Source organism: Piliocolobus tephrosceles, chromosome 19, assembly GCF_002776525.5.
Source record: "Piliocolobus tephrosceles isolate RC106 chromosome 19, ASM277652v3, whole genome shotgun sequence".
Taxonomy (NCBI): domain Eukaryota; kingdom Metazoa; phylum Chordata; class Mammalia; order Primates; family Cercopithecidae; genus Piliocolobus; species Piliocolobus tephrosceles.
In genome coordinates this window covers 9263929-9281910 of record NC_045452.1, presented here as the reverse complement: position 1 = coordinate 9281910, position 17982 = coordinate 9263929, and the positions used below count along the sequence as shown (strand labels likewise).

Sequence of the window (17982 nt, the reverse complement as noted above, 5' to 3'; positions counted from 1 at the left end):
TAGTGTAGGAGGGGCCCCTGTTTTGTGGGCTATCACAGTAAGTTTGTGGTGTTCCTAAGATAAAGCTCAGAGTTCATTCATATCACGTCCATCTTTTTGTCCTTTTTAACTTCACCCTAGTTGTTACTCTCATGTGCCTCTTCCTTACCTGCCCATGAATATAATTTCCACTGTCATATTTACCCAAAATCTCCATCCTTTTTTCTGGTACCTTTCCTCATTTGCAAATGTCCCCCCCTAGAGGGTAATGGGGACACAATTATGGGCTTCAAGGGTGCTACATCCCTTCTGCAGCCCCCCTGCCTGCCCCAGGCAGCCAGCCTTCCCTCCCTACACCGTGGTCCTTGGATTGTTGCTGCTGTTGAGACTCTGGACCAGTCTGCAACATCTCTTTCCAGCAGAAACACTTCATGCAAGCAGCTTTTTCAGCACCAGCTTCTGTGGCAAAGCTGTGGGTCCACTCACTAGTCACATTTTTTTCCTTAATACCCCAGAGGACACAGGCACTCCCAAGTGGGAGGATGAGGCTGCTGATAATCAGCTCAGCCTCCTTTGCAACACCCTCTGCTGAGTCCAGCTCACTCACACCTCCCCCGTCCTGTCCCCAGTTTGGTCTCCTTTGGAGACCACAGTCATTAGGCAGGTCTGTACATGCATGAGTCGGAGTTGTGGGCTGGGTCTGTCCACTAGTCCAGTTCTCTGAAGATTGCATGGAAGTTAAGAGGTGGTGGTTCTTTTTAGAGCCCCTGAGGGTCGCTGGGGAGCATTTTTGGCTAACTTCAGAGCTTGCCTGTCAAAGCCTTTATTAGGACTCAAGCCAAAACCCTGAGTCCCTTTGCATTCAAGTGTGGTCTGCCCACAGGCAGCTTATTAGAAATGCAAATTTGTTGCCCCCTCCCTGTTTAGAATTTTTGGAGTAGGGCTCAGGGCTCTTTCTAGCCCTCCAGGCAATTCCTGCGCATGCCCACCTTTGAGAAGCTGCATTCTAGTATACATTATTAATGGTGAAGATTGTAGCGCAGGCACTCTTCTAGGATTTTGGAAGCAGAAGGAATCTCAGTTGGAGGCCAGGCGTGGTACAACAGTATTCCCCTCAATCTTTATTTATACTGTTAAAGAATTTGTAGCCCAGGGAACTGCTGTAACTCCTCAGCCATGTAAGCAGTGGAAGGGGAGCCAGGACTCTAATGCAGAGCTGCTGATTTTATTTTTGTCATTCTAGAACAACTTTTGCTATATGATGTTTCTTCCTTTGCAATATGTTAAGAGCATTCTTAATTTACTTGAAGGAAACAGGCAGCACCTGTTCTTCCATCCGTCTTCTTTAGTCCCCTGAAACCTCAGTTTTTATCAGTAGTCTTGGTCACCTCCTCCCACAACTGCTGACCTCTGATGTATTTTGAAGTTCGCATACGTAGAATAGAGTAAAAGGATTGGACACCCAAAGATGTGTTTTGGTGTGGGTACTTACAGGGAACACCACTCATACGTTTTCTCATTTGTTCATTTAATAAACATTGGAACTTACTATTTGTTCCGTGTTGCTGTGGTAAATCTCTCTCCAGTTAAAGGAACAATTGTATCTGTCTAAAGAGAGTGTGAGATTCTTAATCACGGACATGCTGAAGTGTGTCAAAGTGACTTACAAGTTCCAACTGTTGGTTGTGTAGTATGCGAGTGCCCCTTCACCAAAGGGTTTTTTTTCTTTACAGCTGATACAGACCAGCGCTGGGCACCAGGCTGCAGCCATAGTCAAAGTTCAAAGACTAATCAGAGCCACGAGTTTTGGAGTTTTGCAGTTTACTAAATGAACAGCCATTTTAATTGCTTGTCAAAGGACTCAACAGTGGGATTGTTGGGCTCATCTAAACTGTTTCTGAACAGCTTGTAGAAGTCTCAGGTGAATCTTTTTAAGGATTGCGGTGTCAAAGAAAATGAATTGGTTTTTAAAGTTTGTACTTTTTGCTTGTTCTTTATTTGGTGAGTATGTCTTGGTAGGAAGAACACTGTCCTGTTTTAGTTGAGGGCAGGAATATACTAAGCCAGTACCTGTTTTTTTGAAATATCAGTTGCCTTTGGGAATGAACATAAATGATTTGCTTTTCTGTACATTAGTTCTTTTTACTTTGAACATACCATTCCATTATTTGAGTTTTTTAGTGACCAGCCTGACACTTCTTAATTGTGTTTATTGTTTTAAAAAAAGATATTTTGCTCTTTTTAAACATATTATTTTCTAAAAGTTGGCAAACTGATGAAACTGGATTTAATTTATTTGGATTGAATCTTAGGGGCATGTAAGTTTTGGTCAAACCTTAAGCAGTGCTTGTTTCTTGTGCTCTCAGAAGGATTTGGTATATCTTTTCTTTTGATCATACAGTCTCCGAGACAGTGCCCAGGTGTTGCATATTTGAGTAGATGGTCTTGGTAACACGTGCTTTACTGCACTGTCTTTAGAAACACTTTCTAATTGTACTCTCTAAATAATCTTTATAATATTAAAACTTTTTTCTTTTCAAAATTAAAAAGAATGATGGAACATGACCAGAAAGAGTTAAATATTGGTTGAAGCCATGTGAAGTGGTGAATATTTGTAAGCCTTTGAGCTCCAAATATGACATTTTCTTATGGGTGAACCTAATACATCCTCCAAATTAATTTTTGGTAGATGATACCCTAAATGGTCAGCAGTCCTTTTGGTTCTCTCTCACAGCTTTCAAGAAACTCCTGTGTTTTAGATGTTACATTTGTTCCAACTGCTGCTTCTTATTTCCTAAGAAGGGCTTTCTGCCTCTTGGAGCTGTGCAGTGGCTACCCAGCTCTTTAGACTGAAAAGAGCTTTTGTTTATTAGAAGTCTGTGGCTGAGATCCAGCCAGTCCTAGCCGGACCTATGGTTGCCAAATGCTGCTTTGGTTGTTTTCTTCGGCATGAGCAGACACACACTTGATCTCGGTAGAGTACCATGTCCTTTTGCTGTTAAAATGAACCTAGACATTCATTTCTGTCTTAAAAATGTGTTACTTATCACTAAGGTATGTGATCCAAAAACTCTTTATTAAGATGTATGCATACTAAAAACATGAGAATTGTGACCCAACTCCTAACTTGAGATGAATGCATGTGATAATAGCTTTCCTGAACTTAGGGGGAAAGCACCTCAGATACACGTTTTGAGGTAGCAGTGATTTTGCTTATGCTTAAGAAATTTCTGTTTGTCAAACGCTTGTCTCATCTCGCCTTTACTGCACTGTGAAACAGACTGTTCTCAAGGTCTTTTGTAGTAAGTTAGAGATTTTTTTCCCCCATCTTCAAAGAAGATATAAATAAATGTAGGCATGGTTTCTATTAAAAAGAAATGTGAAAATGTTTCCTACATTATTCTACTGCCTTACATGGTCACACACTTTCAGATCATTTCCAGTAGTAGATTTAGAGAATGTCCACTATATTTGAAGGCATGGTTGGATAGCAGTGCCCTCTTGTGGGAAAACAACATATTGCTCATGTTGTGCTTGCTTTAAACATTAGCAAGGATTTTAAAATTTTATTAACTGGATGCAGTGGCTCACGCCTGTAATCCCAGCACTTTGGGATGCTGAGGCAGGTAGATCACCTAAGTTGGGAGTTCGAGACCATCCTGACCAACATGGAGAAAACCCCGTCTCTACTAAAAATGCAAAATTAGCTGAGTGTGGTGGCACATTCCTGTAATCCCAGCTACTCAGGAAGCTGAGGCAGGAGAATTGCTTGAACCAGGGAGGCGGAAGTTGCAGTGAGCTGAGATCACGCCATTGCACTCTAGCCTGGACAACAAGAGGGAAGCTCTGTCTCAGAAAAAAAAAAAAAAACAATGTGTACAAGCATGTTTTGTACAAAATGCTTTTTCACTAGAACCCATTATTAATTTAAGGTTTATTCCTAATTTCTTCCATGTTTTAAAAGTAAAAAGGGCGGGGAGGGTAATGGAGATGATGGGGATGTGAATAGGATTTGCTCTAGTTCCTTGGGTGGGGGATGAAATTCTCTGAGAGCCAGAAAATGTTTTTGAGCAGCTCATGGCAGATATTTTTAAAGAAATAAGTATAAACAGCTCCAAGTCAAGTTTTTAAAGTGCATTTCTTATAAAAGCCCCTTTTCAGCATTTCTTATAAAAGCCCCTTTTCAGTGTAAACTCTTTTTTAGGGAAGGCTCTCTAGGCTGAGAGGGAGCAAGCATCCCTTCAGGTACTTGAGTCTAATCAAATGGTAGAGTGTAAATCGCATTTTTGCAATAAAGGATCATGATTGGCTTTGGTGTCAGACAGGGTGGCATCTGAGTCCTGGCTCTTCTGCTAAGCGATGGTGGACTCTGGCAAAGAATTTCACATCCTTGCCCCTAGTGGTGGTGATAGTCCAGTACCTTTTTTTCAAGTTTTTGAGCCTTAACCGGAAGAATGTGGGTGCCTGCCACATAAGTGTGTGCTTCAAAATGGTAGCAGAAATGATTTTGTTTATTGGATTTTGTTCTTACTGTAAAAAAAGTTTACTTTTTTTCATATTTTAACTTTTTCATATTTAATATTTGTTAACTGAATGCTAATGAATTAAATGGAATCTTGGGACTTAGAAGCTGAAGGCGAAATCATGAACTAACATTCAGAGTGAGAGAGGGCTCACTTTGAATTTCTAATAGGGTGTTTTCTCCCATTTCAGTTTAAGGAAATTGATATAATTTGGTCAGTGATTTACTATCATTTAAGGAAACATGCATTTTTGTAAGTAAAACTTTTCTAAACGTATCACTTACATTTCAGATATATGCAGTATAATTTTAAAATATATAATGTTTAACAAGTACCTTTATGGAATCAACTTGTTTGTTAAAACTCATTTCATTGGTGTATAGAGTTTGAAATACCTTCATTTTTAAGAGCTATAATATATAAACATATACTAGTAATAAATACAATATTACAATAATAAATATATTGTATATTTGTGCATGAACTGCCCAAAGCAGTAACCCATCTCCCCTGAGGAGAGTGCTGGGGTGTAGCCCATGGGCAGCGGCTTAAGGCAGCTCACTAGCTCCTGTAGCTCTGGGTTGTACAGGAATCTCAAGAGCTTGCTCCGTTGGGCCTCACTTTCCCATCTTATCTCGCAGCACAGCTATTTGGTTTCCTTGCTGTGTTGTAGGATATGGAGTGTGTCACATAGCCATCTGGTTGTAACTTTTTTTCAGGGCTGACATTCTGATTTCTTTCTCTATTAATTTGTATGGCTTTAGGGGTCTGCCTTCATAAACATGACAATGTTGGTGATAAGGATAAGATCAGAAAGAATGGAGTGAGTGATTAGTTGTGCTCTAGCCTAGCAGTACTGTAGACGGAGCCACCTCATGTGGATCACAGTGGCAACACAGCATAGAGCTATTGACAACCCCTGCCACCCTCCCCACCACGCACATGCCAGGCTCACCCCCACTATCTCAGGACACTATGGAGGGTCTCTGTGAGATCAAAAAGATTACCAAAAAAAAAGTGTAAAAGTGTTCTGTTCAGGGGTATAGATTTGACTGCATTTCTCAGTTCTCAATACAGTTGTTTAAAATTCAGCTTTTAGGATTCATTGGTGGCAAGCCAGTAAGGTTTAATGAGAGGGCTGAATTATAGAATATTTTTTAATGCAGTTTTGTCCCTCTGAGGTACATTCAGTAACAGAAACTAGGCCAACAAGTTATTGACAATTAGTGGTCCTTTGGGAATCTGCTTTAATGAATAGATAAGAATGATTTGTAATTAGCATAATAATTATATGCAAATGAATGCTTCTGAATTGCTCTAAAACACTTCTGAACTGTTTAAACAGCCCTCCTGAGATCTTGTTACTCTATTAATTTGTGTAGCAAATGTTTTTTTCATAGATCATGCAAAGATAAACTTCAGCCCAGCCCCTGTCCGAATGATTATGTATTCCAAGGTGGTAGGACCTGAATTAATGAGATTTACTTATACTATATTAATGGTACTCTGTGGGAACCTGAAAGGTTGAGGAGTCACTAGGGAGATGTAATTAAAAATAGAAAAGAAAGCTGCTTATTTGAAAATAACTGTTGAAATCAGTTTCTTAAACAAGTTAGTAAATGTTATTTCTCTTTACACCTCTGTTATTTGCTTTTGCAAAATTTAATGCAAACATTTTTTTAAAAATGGGCTTACTTACTCTTTGGAGTCTCGCTTGAATTTTGTCAGCTCGAGTTACTCCTTTTGGCATTAGGGTCAACAGTGATAGGATCCAGGAGCTCATTTAGGTGCCCCAATACTGGAAGATTCAGGGCAGTGCTAATCAGTGATGATTGTTATTTATCTTCATATTTAATTCAGCTTTATCCTCCATCCTGGGCTTTATTTTTAGGATGTGATTAGAGGAAATAAGCCTTGCTAAGTTGAGCTGCAATACCCATGCATTTAAACTTAATGATTATCTTTGAGCTGTTTTAATAGATACCTAATTAATCATTGTATGCTAAAGGAAAGCATTTTATATAGCAGACTGCAGGATCCTAATCTCTCTCTCAAGCTTTTATGTTTACCCAATAAAACACCCCCTCTCCACAGGGTGGAAAATAGGGGTTGATCTTTTATAAGCAGGTGCCAAGAAGTTGCTAATGCTTGTGGTTTGGGTACTCTTTTTCCCTAGTTTACACTTTGCCTCACCTCTGGTAACCCATGCTTGGTTATTTAAGCAATTTCTGGTGTCTGGAGCTCATCTCAATTTTTCCACAAGCTGTCAAGAAACTCTACCAGCCTGCCCCCCACCTCCTACTCACTTCCCCATTTATAATTAGGAGTTAAATCTGGGCTCAGGGACATTTAGTTTGGTTCAGCACAGACAGATTTTGTACTTTCATTTTGGGGGGCAGCCACTATGCTCAAAGATTCATAAAACTAATATTCTTTGTATTCGAAATGAATGTGGTTTCTATTGAGAGTTTCTGTTGAGATCTGTAGTGAGCAACAGATGTACACCCAAGAGGTAGCACAACTTTAGTATTCCAGTGACAGAAAACAGTTATATATAAGAAATTAATGAGTGTATTCTGTGGCTCCAGTGTGGAGCCTCAGTAATCCATTTATTTACCATATTATATTTTATTTTGTTCTCCAAAGGGTATCCTGCCTGTTTTTCTTAAATAAGAGTTTTCAATTAAATAGAGTTGTATTAACACTAATCCGAATATACCTTATGCTGATACCATTGTATTTTTTCGTTGTTCAGGCGCTATTATTGGTGGAGCAAGTAGTGTCTAGGGATATTACACCTAACTTGATAATGATGGTTTTACTAAGCCCTTATCCTGGCCAGGCCTCTGGGCATTATACAGATAATTAAAATTGAATCATAAAAAATTTTAAACACAATGCACCTTAGCAATAAGATTTTTCTACTTTTAAACATGATTTTAAAACCTATTTTAAAAAATGCATTTTCTTAGCCTGGTGAATTTGCTCTCTTTTTTTCCCAAGGATTACAGAAAGTGCATAGCAAATTCAGCCTTCAGAATACCCAGGAGCTGAAGACTCAAGTAGGCTACAGCTGTCTTCACCCACAGTATTCTAAAAGAACTAATGAGATGAGAAGTCTGCAGCTGGTGGCAAGCACAATAAACCATGAGCCAAGGGCTTCTCTTCATCAGAGCCTCCCCTTTCCCCATGGGATCCCAAAGGAGACAGAATACTAACAAAGCCAGCAGGCTGTCTCATTCCACACTATTGCTCATTTGCAGCTATAATTGGTAGCTGAGGTTGCATTCTGTATGCTGAAACTGTCATACATGAAGGAATATATTTGTTCATTGTGATACGGACATAAATCGTTCAGTTTTCAGATATAGCAAGACCAAACTAGATACCCAACAGTGAAAATGTAGCAAAGAAGATACTGTTCAAAAAATTAGGTGTTTGTTGTGGAAATACAAAACTGAGGTTGTTAAAAAGCTACTTCCTGCTTCTTAATATCTTGCCACTTAATTCAGCTAATTAAACATTTACATATTCTTCGTATTCAAACTAATGTAAAACAGAAATTCCTAGGTTTTGACAAGATGCATTATTCTCATCTTTCAAGGTTAAAGTGCTATTGTTAATAATTGGGTTTTGTTACGTTTTCAGTATAATATCTTTAATATTTTTCTGCTTTGTATTCAGGAGGAGAAAAAGAGAGGGGAAGACTTCATTTCATATATACATATGTATATGTGTATGATATTTTACATACACAAAGTTGTGCTTCATAGGAAAATCCACTTTGATATCTCTAGTGCTGCAGCTTCTTGGTATTTTTGAAACGTGGTTTGATTATCTGGCATTTGTTGACACCTTTTGCCATCATCCTGTGTGGTGTACCAGAATGTGCCCAGGACCGAGGCTAAGGAGGCTTGAGTTGAAGTGCTGGGGTAGGTGAGCCCTACCACGTCCTTGTCAGACTGTGGTTTTAGCATCTTTCAAATGAAGGAGCTTCGGTGGTCTTTAAGGTTCATTTCACTTCTATGATTCTGTGAATCCATAGTTCAGATTTTTCTCCTGTTAAACATGATTTTAAAATCCATTTTAAAAGTGTGTTTCCTTTGCTGGTTTTGTTTGGTTTTGATTCTGACAGTAATTGTCTCCATTCTCTGTTGGCAGTTAACAGGTACTTCCTGGTGTTTGAGTTACCTGTTCTTTGTTTGCCTCTTTCTTTATCCTAACTAGACTGATTCTTTAGGAGCCAGAACTGTGTTGGTTCTCCTTTACTTCATCTGTTTCCTTGAATTACCTCTTATTAATCACATCTGGTGTGCTACCTGCTCTATGATGGCTGTTCAATAACTAGATTTGGATTGAGGGAAATGATGCTGAAAGTGATTATTTGATACAATGTTAAATACTTTCAATTTTTGAAAAAAAAAAATGAGCTTGCTTTTAGGTTTTAATTCCAAGCCTCTGACCTAGAAGAAAATGTTTTATGGTGTTTCAGGTTAATTTATGTTAATAGAGTAGCTTATTTCTCATTGTGAATCCAGGTCTTGAAACCACCTGTACACACAGTTGATTCTTTTGTCAATCAGAAGTAGAGTTATTCATTTTTAGGATGAAGTTCAAAATTGAAGTTTAAGAACTCATACTTGCTGACAGTAACTGAGCTTTCTGCTGCTCTGCCCAGACATAGGAAGTAAGTCCAGTTGCCCAGCTTGTTGCAGACTGTCCATCCCAGTTTGTCATTCCTGGGTAATGCTGATGCCTGTGGCTATGCCACATTGCATGTTTTAAAGCATTAAGACTCAGTATAGCGAGACCTATTTGCTTGTTCAGTAATTTTAGGTTATTGTTGGTCCTTTTTGTAGACAACCTTTAGAGAGGCTTCAAGTTCTGGGTCACATATTTACACAGTTATCTTTCTTTAAAGTTTTGTTTTCTCTCTGAACTGAGCATTTTTCTTTCCTCAAATAATTTGTTTATAACTTTCTCTTTAGGAATTATTAACATGGCATATGCACTTACTGAGTAACGGTTAAGTTTTAGGTGGCTGCTTCTCAACATTTTTTTTTTTTTTTTTGATTTGCGGAAAGTTCGTATTATACTGTAGAGCATGTTCAGTTCTTGCTTTTGCTTGTACTGCCCTTATCTCTAGAACAGTGATTTTAGTTAAGGTTTCATATCTGACATATCTGAACATTTTTCACTAAGTATGGAGTCTCTTCACAAATTCCGTAAAAGACCCCAGAGTCAGAAAGTCTGCTCAGGAAGCAAGGGACTCTCCCCACCTCTCTTTCTTTGCAATGTTTTAAACTGACCAACTGACCATGGTCAAGTTACTGTTGTAAGTCTCTCTTATTATTATTGTTAATCTGGGCTCTAGCTCTTCAAAAGTAATTTTATCTTTTTTTCTGGAGAGATAGAGAGTGAGTGTGTGTGTGTGTGTGTGTATGTATAATGACAAGAGAACTTTTGTAAAGCGGGTAGATTTTAAAAGATTTTCTTTTTTCGTTTCCTCCATTCTGTCAGGAAAAGGATATACTAAGGGAAACAATTTACACACACTAGAACCCTGAATAAAACCTTTATTTTAGAGCTGTTCCCCTGTGGTATATAACTGAGGCAGTCCCATGACACCCCTCCCTCGCCTCCTTTGACAGTGGGGGGCTGACATGAGTTCACTCCTTCTGTGAGGAAGCCAAGCCATGGGTACCCCAGGGCTCTCTGAACGAGGGTTTGGAGAGGCCAGTCACGAAATGGAGATGTCCACCACAGACCCAACTGTAGGAAGAGGTTGGGGGATGCTGCAGAATCCATAGTTCTGATTTTGTTCCCAGCCACAGTAGTTGCTTTGGCCAGCGTTAACAGTCCAGTGTCATCATCTCCCTGTAGTGTCAAAACTGGGATGGGTATGTTTTATTCTTTGAATGTGATTATCCATTTATCAAAATGCTTGAATTATTAAAACACTGTTGGAAGGTTTGTTCTTGGAGACAGCTGTCCAGTAACCAGTCAGAGTGGATTGCTAGTCCAAGACTTTTATTATTTCTTATTATGTAGTTATTTAGCCCAAGGTGAAAGTTTAGCAAAGGAAACCAAACTGAAAACAATGGACAGGTCCTGAGCGTTTTTCTACTTTTATACAAAAGCACAGTGAGTCTAATTGATTTCTGTCATGTGTTTTGGTAGCTGCAAAGAGCTGATCTGGCAAGGTTAAAGAATATTATCTGGTTTTCTTCTCTGCCTCTGACTTTGTTTTGCTTTGCAGGACTACAAAGCTGATGAAGACCCAGCATTATTCCAGTCAGTCAAGACCAAGAGAGGCCCTTTGGGACCCAACTGGAAGGTACTGGATGCTGACCTTTCTGACAGGCATAGTCTTGGCAACAGAACACTTGACAGGTCCTGAGTCTTGAAGAGCTGGTGATGTTTAAGTGAAAAATAGAAATGGCACAAAAATAGTTTTATTTGCGATAAGGACTTACAGCCAGTTGCAGCTGGCCAGCACATCTGTGCTGCATTAACAACAGAACAGAGCCAGACTGTCACTTTCAGCATAATGCTGCTCCAATAACTCTTAAAAGAGACAAGTGATTTAGTGTTTGGGGATTGTAATGTTCTCTTTTGAGACCTGAAGCAGTATAAAAATCCATGTTAAATGAAGGTTTATAGTTTAAGTTTAGTCTTAGTAAAAACTGAACAAGTTCCCTTCACCCAAGCTCATATTCCTGGACTTTCAATAGTTATATTTTTGGAAAGCAGGACACGAGCGAGCAATTTTTGTGGCAAGTAGGTTTTGTTTTTTGTTTTTTTGAGATGGAGTTTTGCTCTTGTTGCCCAGGCTGGGGTGCAGTGGCACAGTCTGGGCTCACTGCAGCCTCTGCCTCCCGGGTTCAAGTGATTCTCCTGCCTCAGCCTCCCGGGTAACTGGGATTACAGGCATGCGCCACCATGCCTGGCTAATTTTGTATTTTTAATAGAGACGGAGTTTCTCCATGTTGGTCAGGCTGGTTTCGAACTACCGACTTCAAGTGATTCACCCACCTCGGCCTCCCAAAGTGCTGGGATTACAGGCGTGAACCACCACGCCCAGCCAGTAGTTGTTTTTAAATAAACTGCACCCCTTTACTTTATTCATGGAAGTAAGGTAATGTCAAGGTAATAATGTAAATTGCCATAGAAATATAATGCATTTTAAAGACATCTGCTAAACTAAATGACAGATCCTTAAAGAAGTTTTAATGTGTTATTGGCAAGTTATTACAGCTAATTTGACAGGAGAAGAGCATAAAAACTTAAACATGCCCACAGCAGATTTTCTACTCACAGGGTCTTACTTGGTAACCAACCTTTCTGTGCTGAAGCCAGTCACAGGTCATCGATAAATGATGTCTAGATACTAGTTGTTGCATGCAGATAGAGGATTACTGTTACAGCCCCACAGGGAGCTCATTGAGTGGTTCTCCATGGGTGTTAGACTGTTTTGTGGACCGTCTTGTGCATCAACTATAAGGAAAAAAGACTTTAACTTTGGTTTATAAGAAATGATTCATAACTATCTTCACATTTGTTCTCTGGGTAGAGTGTAGTTCAAAATTCTCCCAGTTTTAATACTTAGCATGTTAGGCCAATCTTGGGTTACTATAAAGAACCTGAGATTGGGTAATATATAAAGAAAAGAGACTTGGGCCAGGCATGGTGGCTCACGCCTGTAATCCCAGTACTTTGGGAGGCTGAGGCCCTGGGGTGGATCACCTGAGGTCAGGAGTTCAAGACCAGCCTGGGCAACATAGTGAAACCCCATCTCTACTAAAAATACAAAAATTAGCTGGGCGCAGTGGTGCTTGCGTGTATAATCCCAGCTACTCAGGAGGCTGAGGCAGGAGAATCACTTGAACCGGGGAGGCAGAGCTTGCAGTGAGCCGAGATTGCAACATTGCACTCCAGCCTGGGCAACAGAGCGAGACTCCCTCTCAAAAAAAAAAAAAAAGAGGTTTGATTGGCTCACAGTTCTGCACACTGCACAGGAAGCATAGTGCTGGTATCTGCTTTTGGGGAGGTTTCAGAAAGCTTACAGTCATGGTAGGCAAAGGAGGAGCAGACGTCTCACATGGCGGAAGTGGGGCAGGGAAGTGTGCCAGGCACTTTTATACAACCAGATCTCATGTGAACTCAGAATGGGAGCTCACTTATCACCAAGGGGGTGGCTCAAGCCATTCATGAAGGATCTGCACTCATGATCCAAACACCTGTTAGAGGCTTTACCTCTAACATTAGGGATTTGCATTTCAACATTGGGGATTGCATTTCAGCATGAGATTTGCGCAGGGACAAATTTCCAATCTATACTACCCAGAAAGTGATATATACCACTTAGAAATTAACAAATTCAGCCTGCTTGATGTAAATTTGCTTTAATTGATTTAGAAAATGTCCCCACCCTTTTCCAGATTTCTAGCTTCAGACTTTAGAACTCAATCTTAGTTGGAGGGGAAACCTTTTGAGATTTCACACTGGTCTTCTAAATAAGGACACCATGCCAAAGAGCAGCCCAGATGGTGGCTACCTCCACTGGTGCTGTAACTTCTAAAATAGTGCATCTTATTCCAATGCGTAGTAGCTCTAGCTGACAATACTTTTACAGGGAGTAAAGGGGCATGAGGTTGAGACCCAGAGGTGAATTAAATATTGTATTTTCTTGAAATTATTACTTTTCAAGTATAAACATTAGAAGACAATGCTACATTATGTGGTGGGCTTTATGTTTGGGCTCAAATCCTTCCTGTAGGAACTCCTAACTGATCTTATAACAGGCAGCAAAAGTAGTTTGATACTCTGAGTTGTACCGATTTCTAACTTTTTAGGAACTTGGAATGTATACCATGTCTGGCCTAATTTTTAACTGATACTGCTTTGTCTTTTATTATTGACTAATGATTGAAATTCTAGAATAGGTTTAATTCTTAGAAATAATGTGAATTTTATATTTCTGCAGGTTGCAGAACTGCAGTTTTTTTCCATTTTCACCCCTGTGTTAAATAGTAACTTATTAGACTGGTAGGGTACTGGTTGTTTCTGCCCATTTGCCTGTTGATTGTTCATTTTATCCAGATAATGGTGGATCCAGCTACTCTTATAAATTGATCTACTGCCTGACTGAATTTCTGTGAATTACTGTGATCTCAGAAATAACTAGTGCAGTCAAGAATAACTAATAATAATTAAGCCATCCACTCACTGCTGTGGAGGGAAATAAAGAGTAAGAAGATAGCTGATAATATGGCATACAGGAAATTAGGAACCTTTGGACTTGATCTTACCACTGTCTTCTGTAAACATGTTTAGCAGGCCCTCTTTGCTAGTTACTGTCCTGGTGGAGGCTCTGAGGGTAGCACTAGGGAACAGTAATAGTTGGAAATTTTTATACTTCTGAAATGCAAGAAAGTAATAGGGAACAAACATATAATTATTATGGCTGAAAGGAAGAAGAAATCTTATTGTGGACCCACTTACCGAGGGTTGTGTGGAAAAATGTTCTTACAGAAGAGGTGCCTGGTAGTTCCACAGTCTCTGTCTCAAAAGGCCTCTGTGAGCCATTCCCACACTTAGCCTTCAGCAGAAACCTGCCTTACCAGTACGAATTCCAAAGTCTATTCGAAGCTAAATGCAGATCCCATGATGTCTTTGAAACTTTTCCTTATTTGTCTAATGGTGATATTTTCCCTCTGAATTATTGCAGTATTTACTTCCTGTCTGCACCAGACTGACTAGGGGAAAATAAACTTTTCCTTGGTACTAGGTTCTGTACAAGGTTACATTTAATCTTTACAACCTTCGTGTGGTGTAAGTTCAGCTGCTTTATTTTATATAGTTGAGAAACTTGGGCAGAGAAACACACATAATAGTTGTAGGAGAAACAGCGCAATGTCTGCCATTTCTGGAATACCTGATTCAGTGCTAGTTACAGCAGTGTGTAAGGTATGGAGATGTAGCAGGTTTTAACTCTTAATCCAGTGACTCCTAGATCACCATTCTGTACCTTTTATGCCCTGTTGCATCATTGGCAATTGTGTGACTCCCTATTCATGGTATTTGCCAGAATTTGATAATTTCTGTTACACTAGTGGTACGTTTTCAATGGTCAGGGAATCTGTAAGTGTCAGAGGCACTAAGGGAGATCCATTAAAAAGCCATTGGGAATCTACAAAAGTTGTAACTTAACCCTCACTCTGAGCCTTGATTTCCACATCTCCAAAATGGAAATGATTTTAGTAACTACCAGAAGGTAATTGTAAAGACTGGGTGAAATAATGTTAAGTTCCCAGCACGGAAGAAGTGCATAATCAGTGTTAACCGTTATCATCGTCATCATGCTTTTGTCTTTCGTCTCTTGGGGTTGCTGAGATCTATAAATGTGACCCTGTATTTATGACACATGATTCTTATCTGTCTCATATCCAGAGAGTTCCCTTCATTCTAGAATGTATTCCCCTCATTCTGGTATCTAGGGATTGTTAAACACATCTGGGTTCACGTGTCTTTGCTCCTCATGGTTATATATGTTTAATGAGTGATTTTATTTGGTTATCCATAAAGTAGAGAACCACACGGTTTAGAGAGGATTCACTAGCAGGGGATGATGAGGTTGCTAAGGAATATATTTTCATATTTTCCACATTTGTTAAGAGTACAGACAATTTTTTTAGCCTATGATGTGAAACATATCTTTTATTTTTAAAAAACTACAAACCCAGAGATGCAGGCCTCAGTTGTGTATTTATTTTCCCGCTGAAGAAAGAATTTTTAAAATCTGAGTGCATGAATTATATTTTTGTTACTTAGGATTCAGCACTTGATGAAGTGACTGTGTGCATAGTAATAGGAAAGCGATTTATAACCTGATTAAGAATTTTTGCTTCAAGGCAGAATTGTACATTTCTGATGGATGTAAATGTCTTGCTTCTCTATAGCACTGTGTGCACGTGTGTGTTTGTGTGTGTGTGTGAGAGTACCTGTTTCCATTTGTTTTTAGCTTTTCAGTTTCCCTTCTCTGATTTGAGTGAGGAATTGTCATTTTAACAGATTGAAACACTACCTTTGAAGATTATAGTTTCATTTTTATCCCATGGCAAGGCCTCATTTCTTCCTTCATTTAAGCCAGACATCTCTTGAAGATTTAAGCTTCTGTGTCTACAAATACATGATAGTTAATAATTAGGCCTCTAAAGGTCTTTGTAGGAGGCTTTGTCAAAGCATCTCTCCCTTATAGGGCTTGATGTGTCTCGGAAGTCTCAGCCAGAGCTCTGAACTTCGGAGTATATCAGGGGATCCGGTCAAATAAATAAGTTGATCCAGAAATTATGGTGGTTTTTAAATTATCTTTATGTACACGTTCTTTCTTATCATAAAGACATGCCCCGTTTGTCTTTTGTGTTGACTCTAGCCTGAGCTAATGCTCCGCAGTCAGAGCTTGGCCGTTCAGATTTTCATACTGTTTAGCTGCTCAGTCAGCTTTAGACTCATTCTAGAACAGCCATAGAGGCCATTCTGGATCTTTCATGCCAGTGGAGGGAAACCATATTTGTGCATGATAGAGATGTTAATTTGTTTCATGCCATGCTACCAAGATTTCTTTCTTTTTCTACCCCATGTCTGTGAAAAGATGGTGGTACACTTGGTGTTAGTGACCTAAGATAAGGAAACTGCAAAATTTTTTTGGCCAGGGATAGGAGGAGTAGAAGTGAGTGATGAGGGAGAAGTTGAAATTCAGGTGTAGGCTGGGCACGGTGGCTCACGCCTGTAATCCCAGCACTTTGGGAGGCTGAGATGGCCTCGACGAGAGGTCAGGAGATCGAGACCATCCTGACTAACACGGTGAAACCCTGTCTCTACTAAAAATACAAAAATTAGCCGGGCGCGGTGGCGGGTGCCTGTAGTCCCAGCTACACGGGAGGCTGAGGCAGGAGAATGGCGTGAACCCAGGAGGCGGAGCTTGCAGTGAGTGGAGATCGCGCCACCGCACACCAGCCTGGGCGACAGAGCGAGACTCCATCTCAAAAAAAGAAAAAAAGAAATTCAGGTGTGGAAATCTCTTTTGAGATAGAGAGTGGCAGGAAAGCCACCCAGAGACTCAAGTGGCTTATGAGCAGTGTTTTTTACTTGGTAGCTGCCCTATTGGAAAGACTGGGAGGTGCTCTCTTGTTTCTTAGCCTCAACATGTCTGTGAGATCCAGGGAGGATACAAAGCATTTGAAAACATGTTCCCTCCCTGTAATCTCACGTTTGAAACCCCATAGCGGGTGGCATAAAGAGCCTTAGTAATTAGTTTCTGGTTAGACCACATTTTGGATTATGTATAATAAAGCAGACCTTCAAGCATGGCTGAGTTTTTTTTAATATCTAGTTTGATGACTACATTTTTAATTTGATTTTTAAAATAAATATATAGCACATAGTATGTACTAATTATGTTAACTCCTACAGAGGATACCCAAAAAAAAAAAAAAAAAAAAAAAGGTTTTCCATGTCTTTAAGAAGCTAAGTGCTCTAAGAGCAAAACTGATTAATTCTAACCTTATCTTGGCTGTGGAACGTCTCTGTTCTCAGGCAGAGTTAAAGGATTCAGGCACAGACGAATGAATGTCTTATTCAAGTTCAAGAAGTGATTTGGCAGTGTGAGCTTCTTGCAGAGATTCTTCCAAACACTTCGAGAAACAGTTTTCTTCATGAGTTTCATTTGAAGGTGAACTTGGGGTTTTGCTTGAAAATAGTGTCATTCCTGGAGTTATCAGACACAAGCATGAAGCATGTAACATAGTTCTCTTTAGTGAAATGGGTGTGAGCCACACAAAAAATTAGGTTTGGAGGAATGTGGAAAATGTGACTGATTATCCTCTCACAGGCAGTAAGTTTTCCTGTCTGGATCTTATTTTGCCTATTTTTGTGATATTAGATTAACCTACAATTAGTTCAGTCTTTTTTAACTCACATTTAGTCTCACGTTTACTTCTTCCATTTAATATTTTCCATTTGCCCCACCAGATGGGCCTCCTCCACCTTTGAATGCCACTAGAGTCTTGCCGATGACCGTCTCAGGGCTCCCGGTGTGTCTTGGGTTAGCGGGGTGGTTTATGTATTCCCTCTGTCTTCCTTCCCCCCACCTCCTCCACCTCCTGTTCACACTGAATTTTAAACGACAGGCTTTGTGTCTGACTTACCTTGATATGAGTCAGTGCCAAGCAGGGAGGTTTGCTCATAGTAGGGGCTTGTAAGTATTTGCTAGATTCAAGTTAACTACCTTAAACCAAATAAAAATCAAGTAAATGTTGGACTTCCCATGTATTTACAGAAATATAATGTCCATTGTAGATCTGTCAGAATGGCTACTAAAATAAATGGTTACCTAAATAAAGTTTAGGTTACCTAAATAGAGAGAATAGCTGAGTTGGGGAATGGGGATCTGCTTGAAATTTCAGTACATAGACGTCAC

General features: G+C 39.6%; 1 protein-coding gene across 2 annotated transcripts in view; it reads left to right on the top strand.

Annotated features, from left to right (window-relative positions):
- PITPNB (phosphatidylinositol transfer protein beta) overlaps positions 1 to 17982 on the top strand; it is a 67410-nt gene that overhangs the window by 34123 nt on the left and 15305 nt on the right. For both annotated transcript variants that reach the window (XM_023190714.2, XM_023190715.2), the window contains exon 8: positions 10762 to 10839. In XM_023190714.2, the coding sequence (XP_023046482.1) occupies positions 10762 to 10839 (78 nt within the window). The remainder of the gene's footprint in view (positions 1 to 10761; positions 10840 to 17982) is intronic.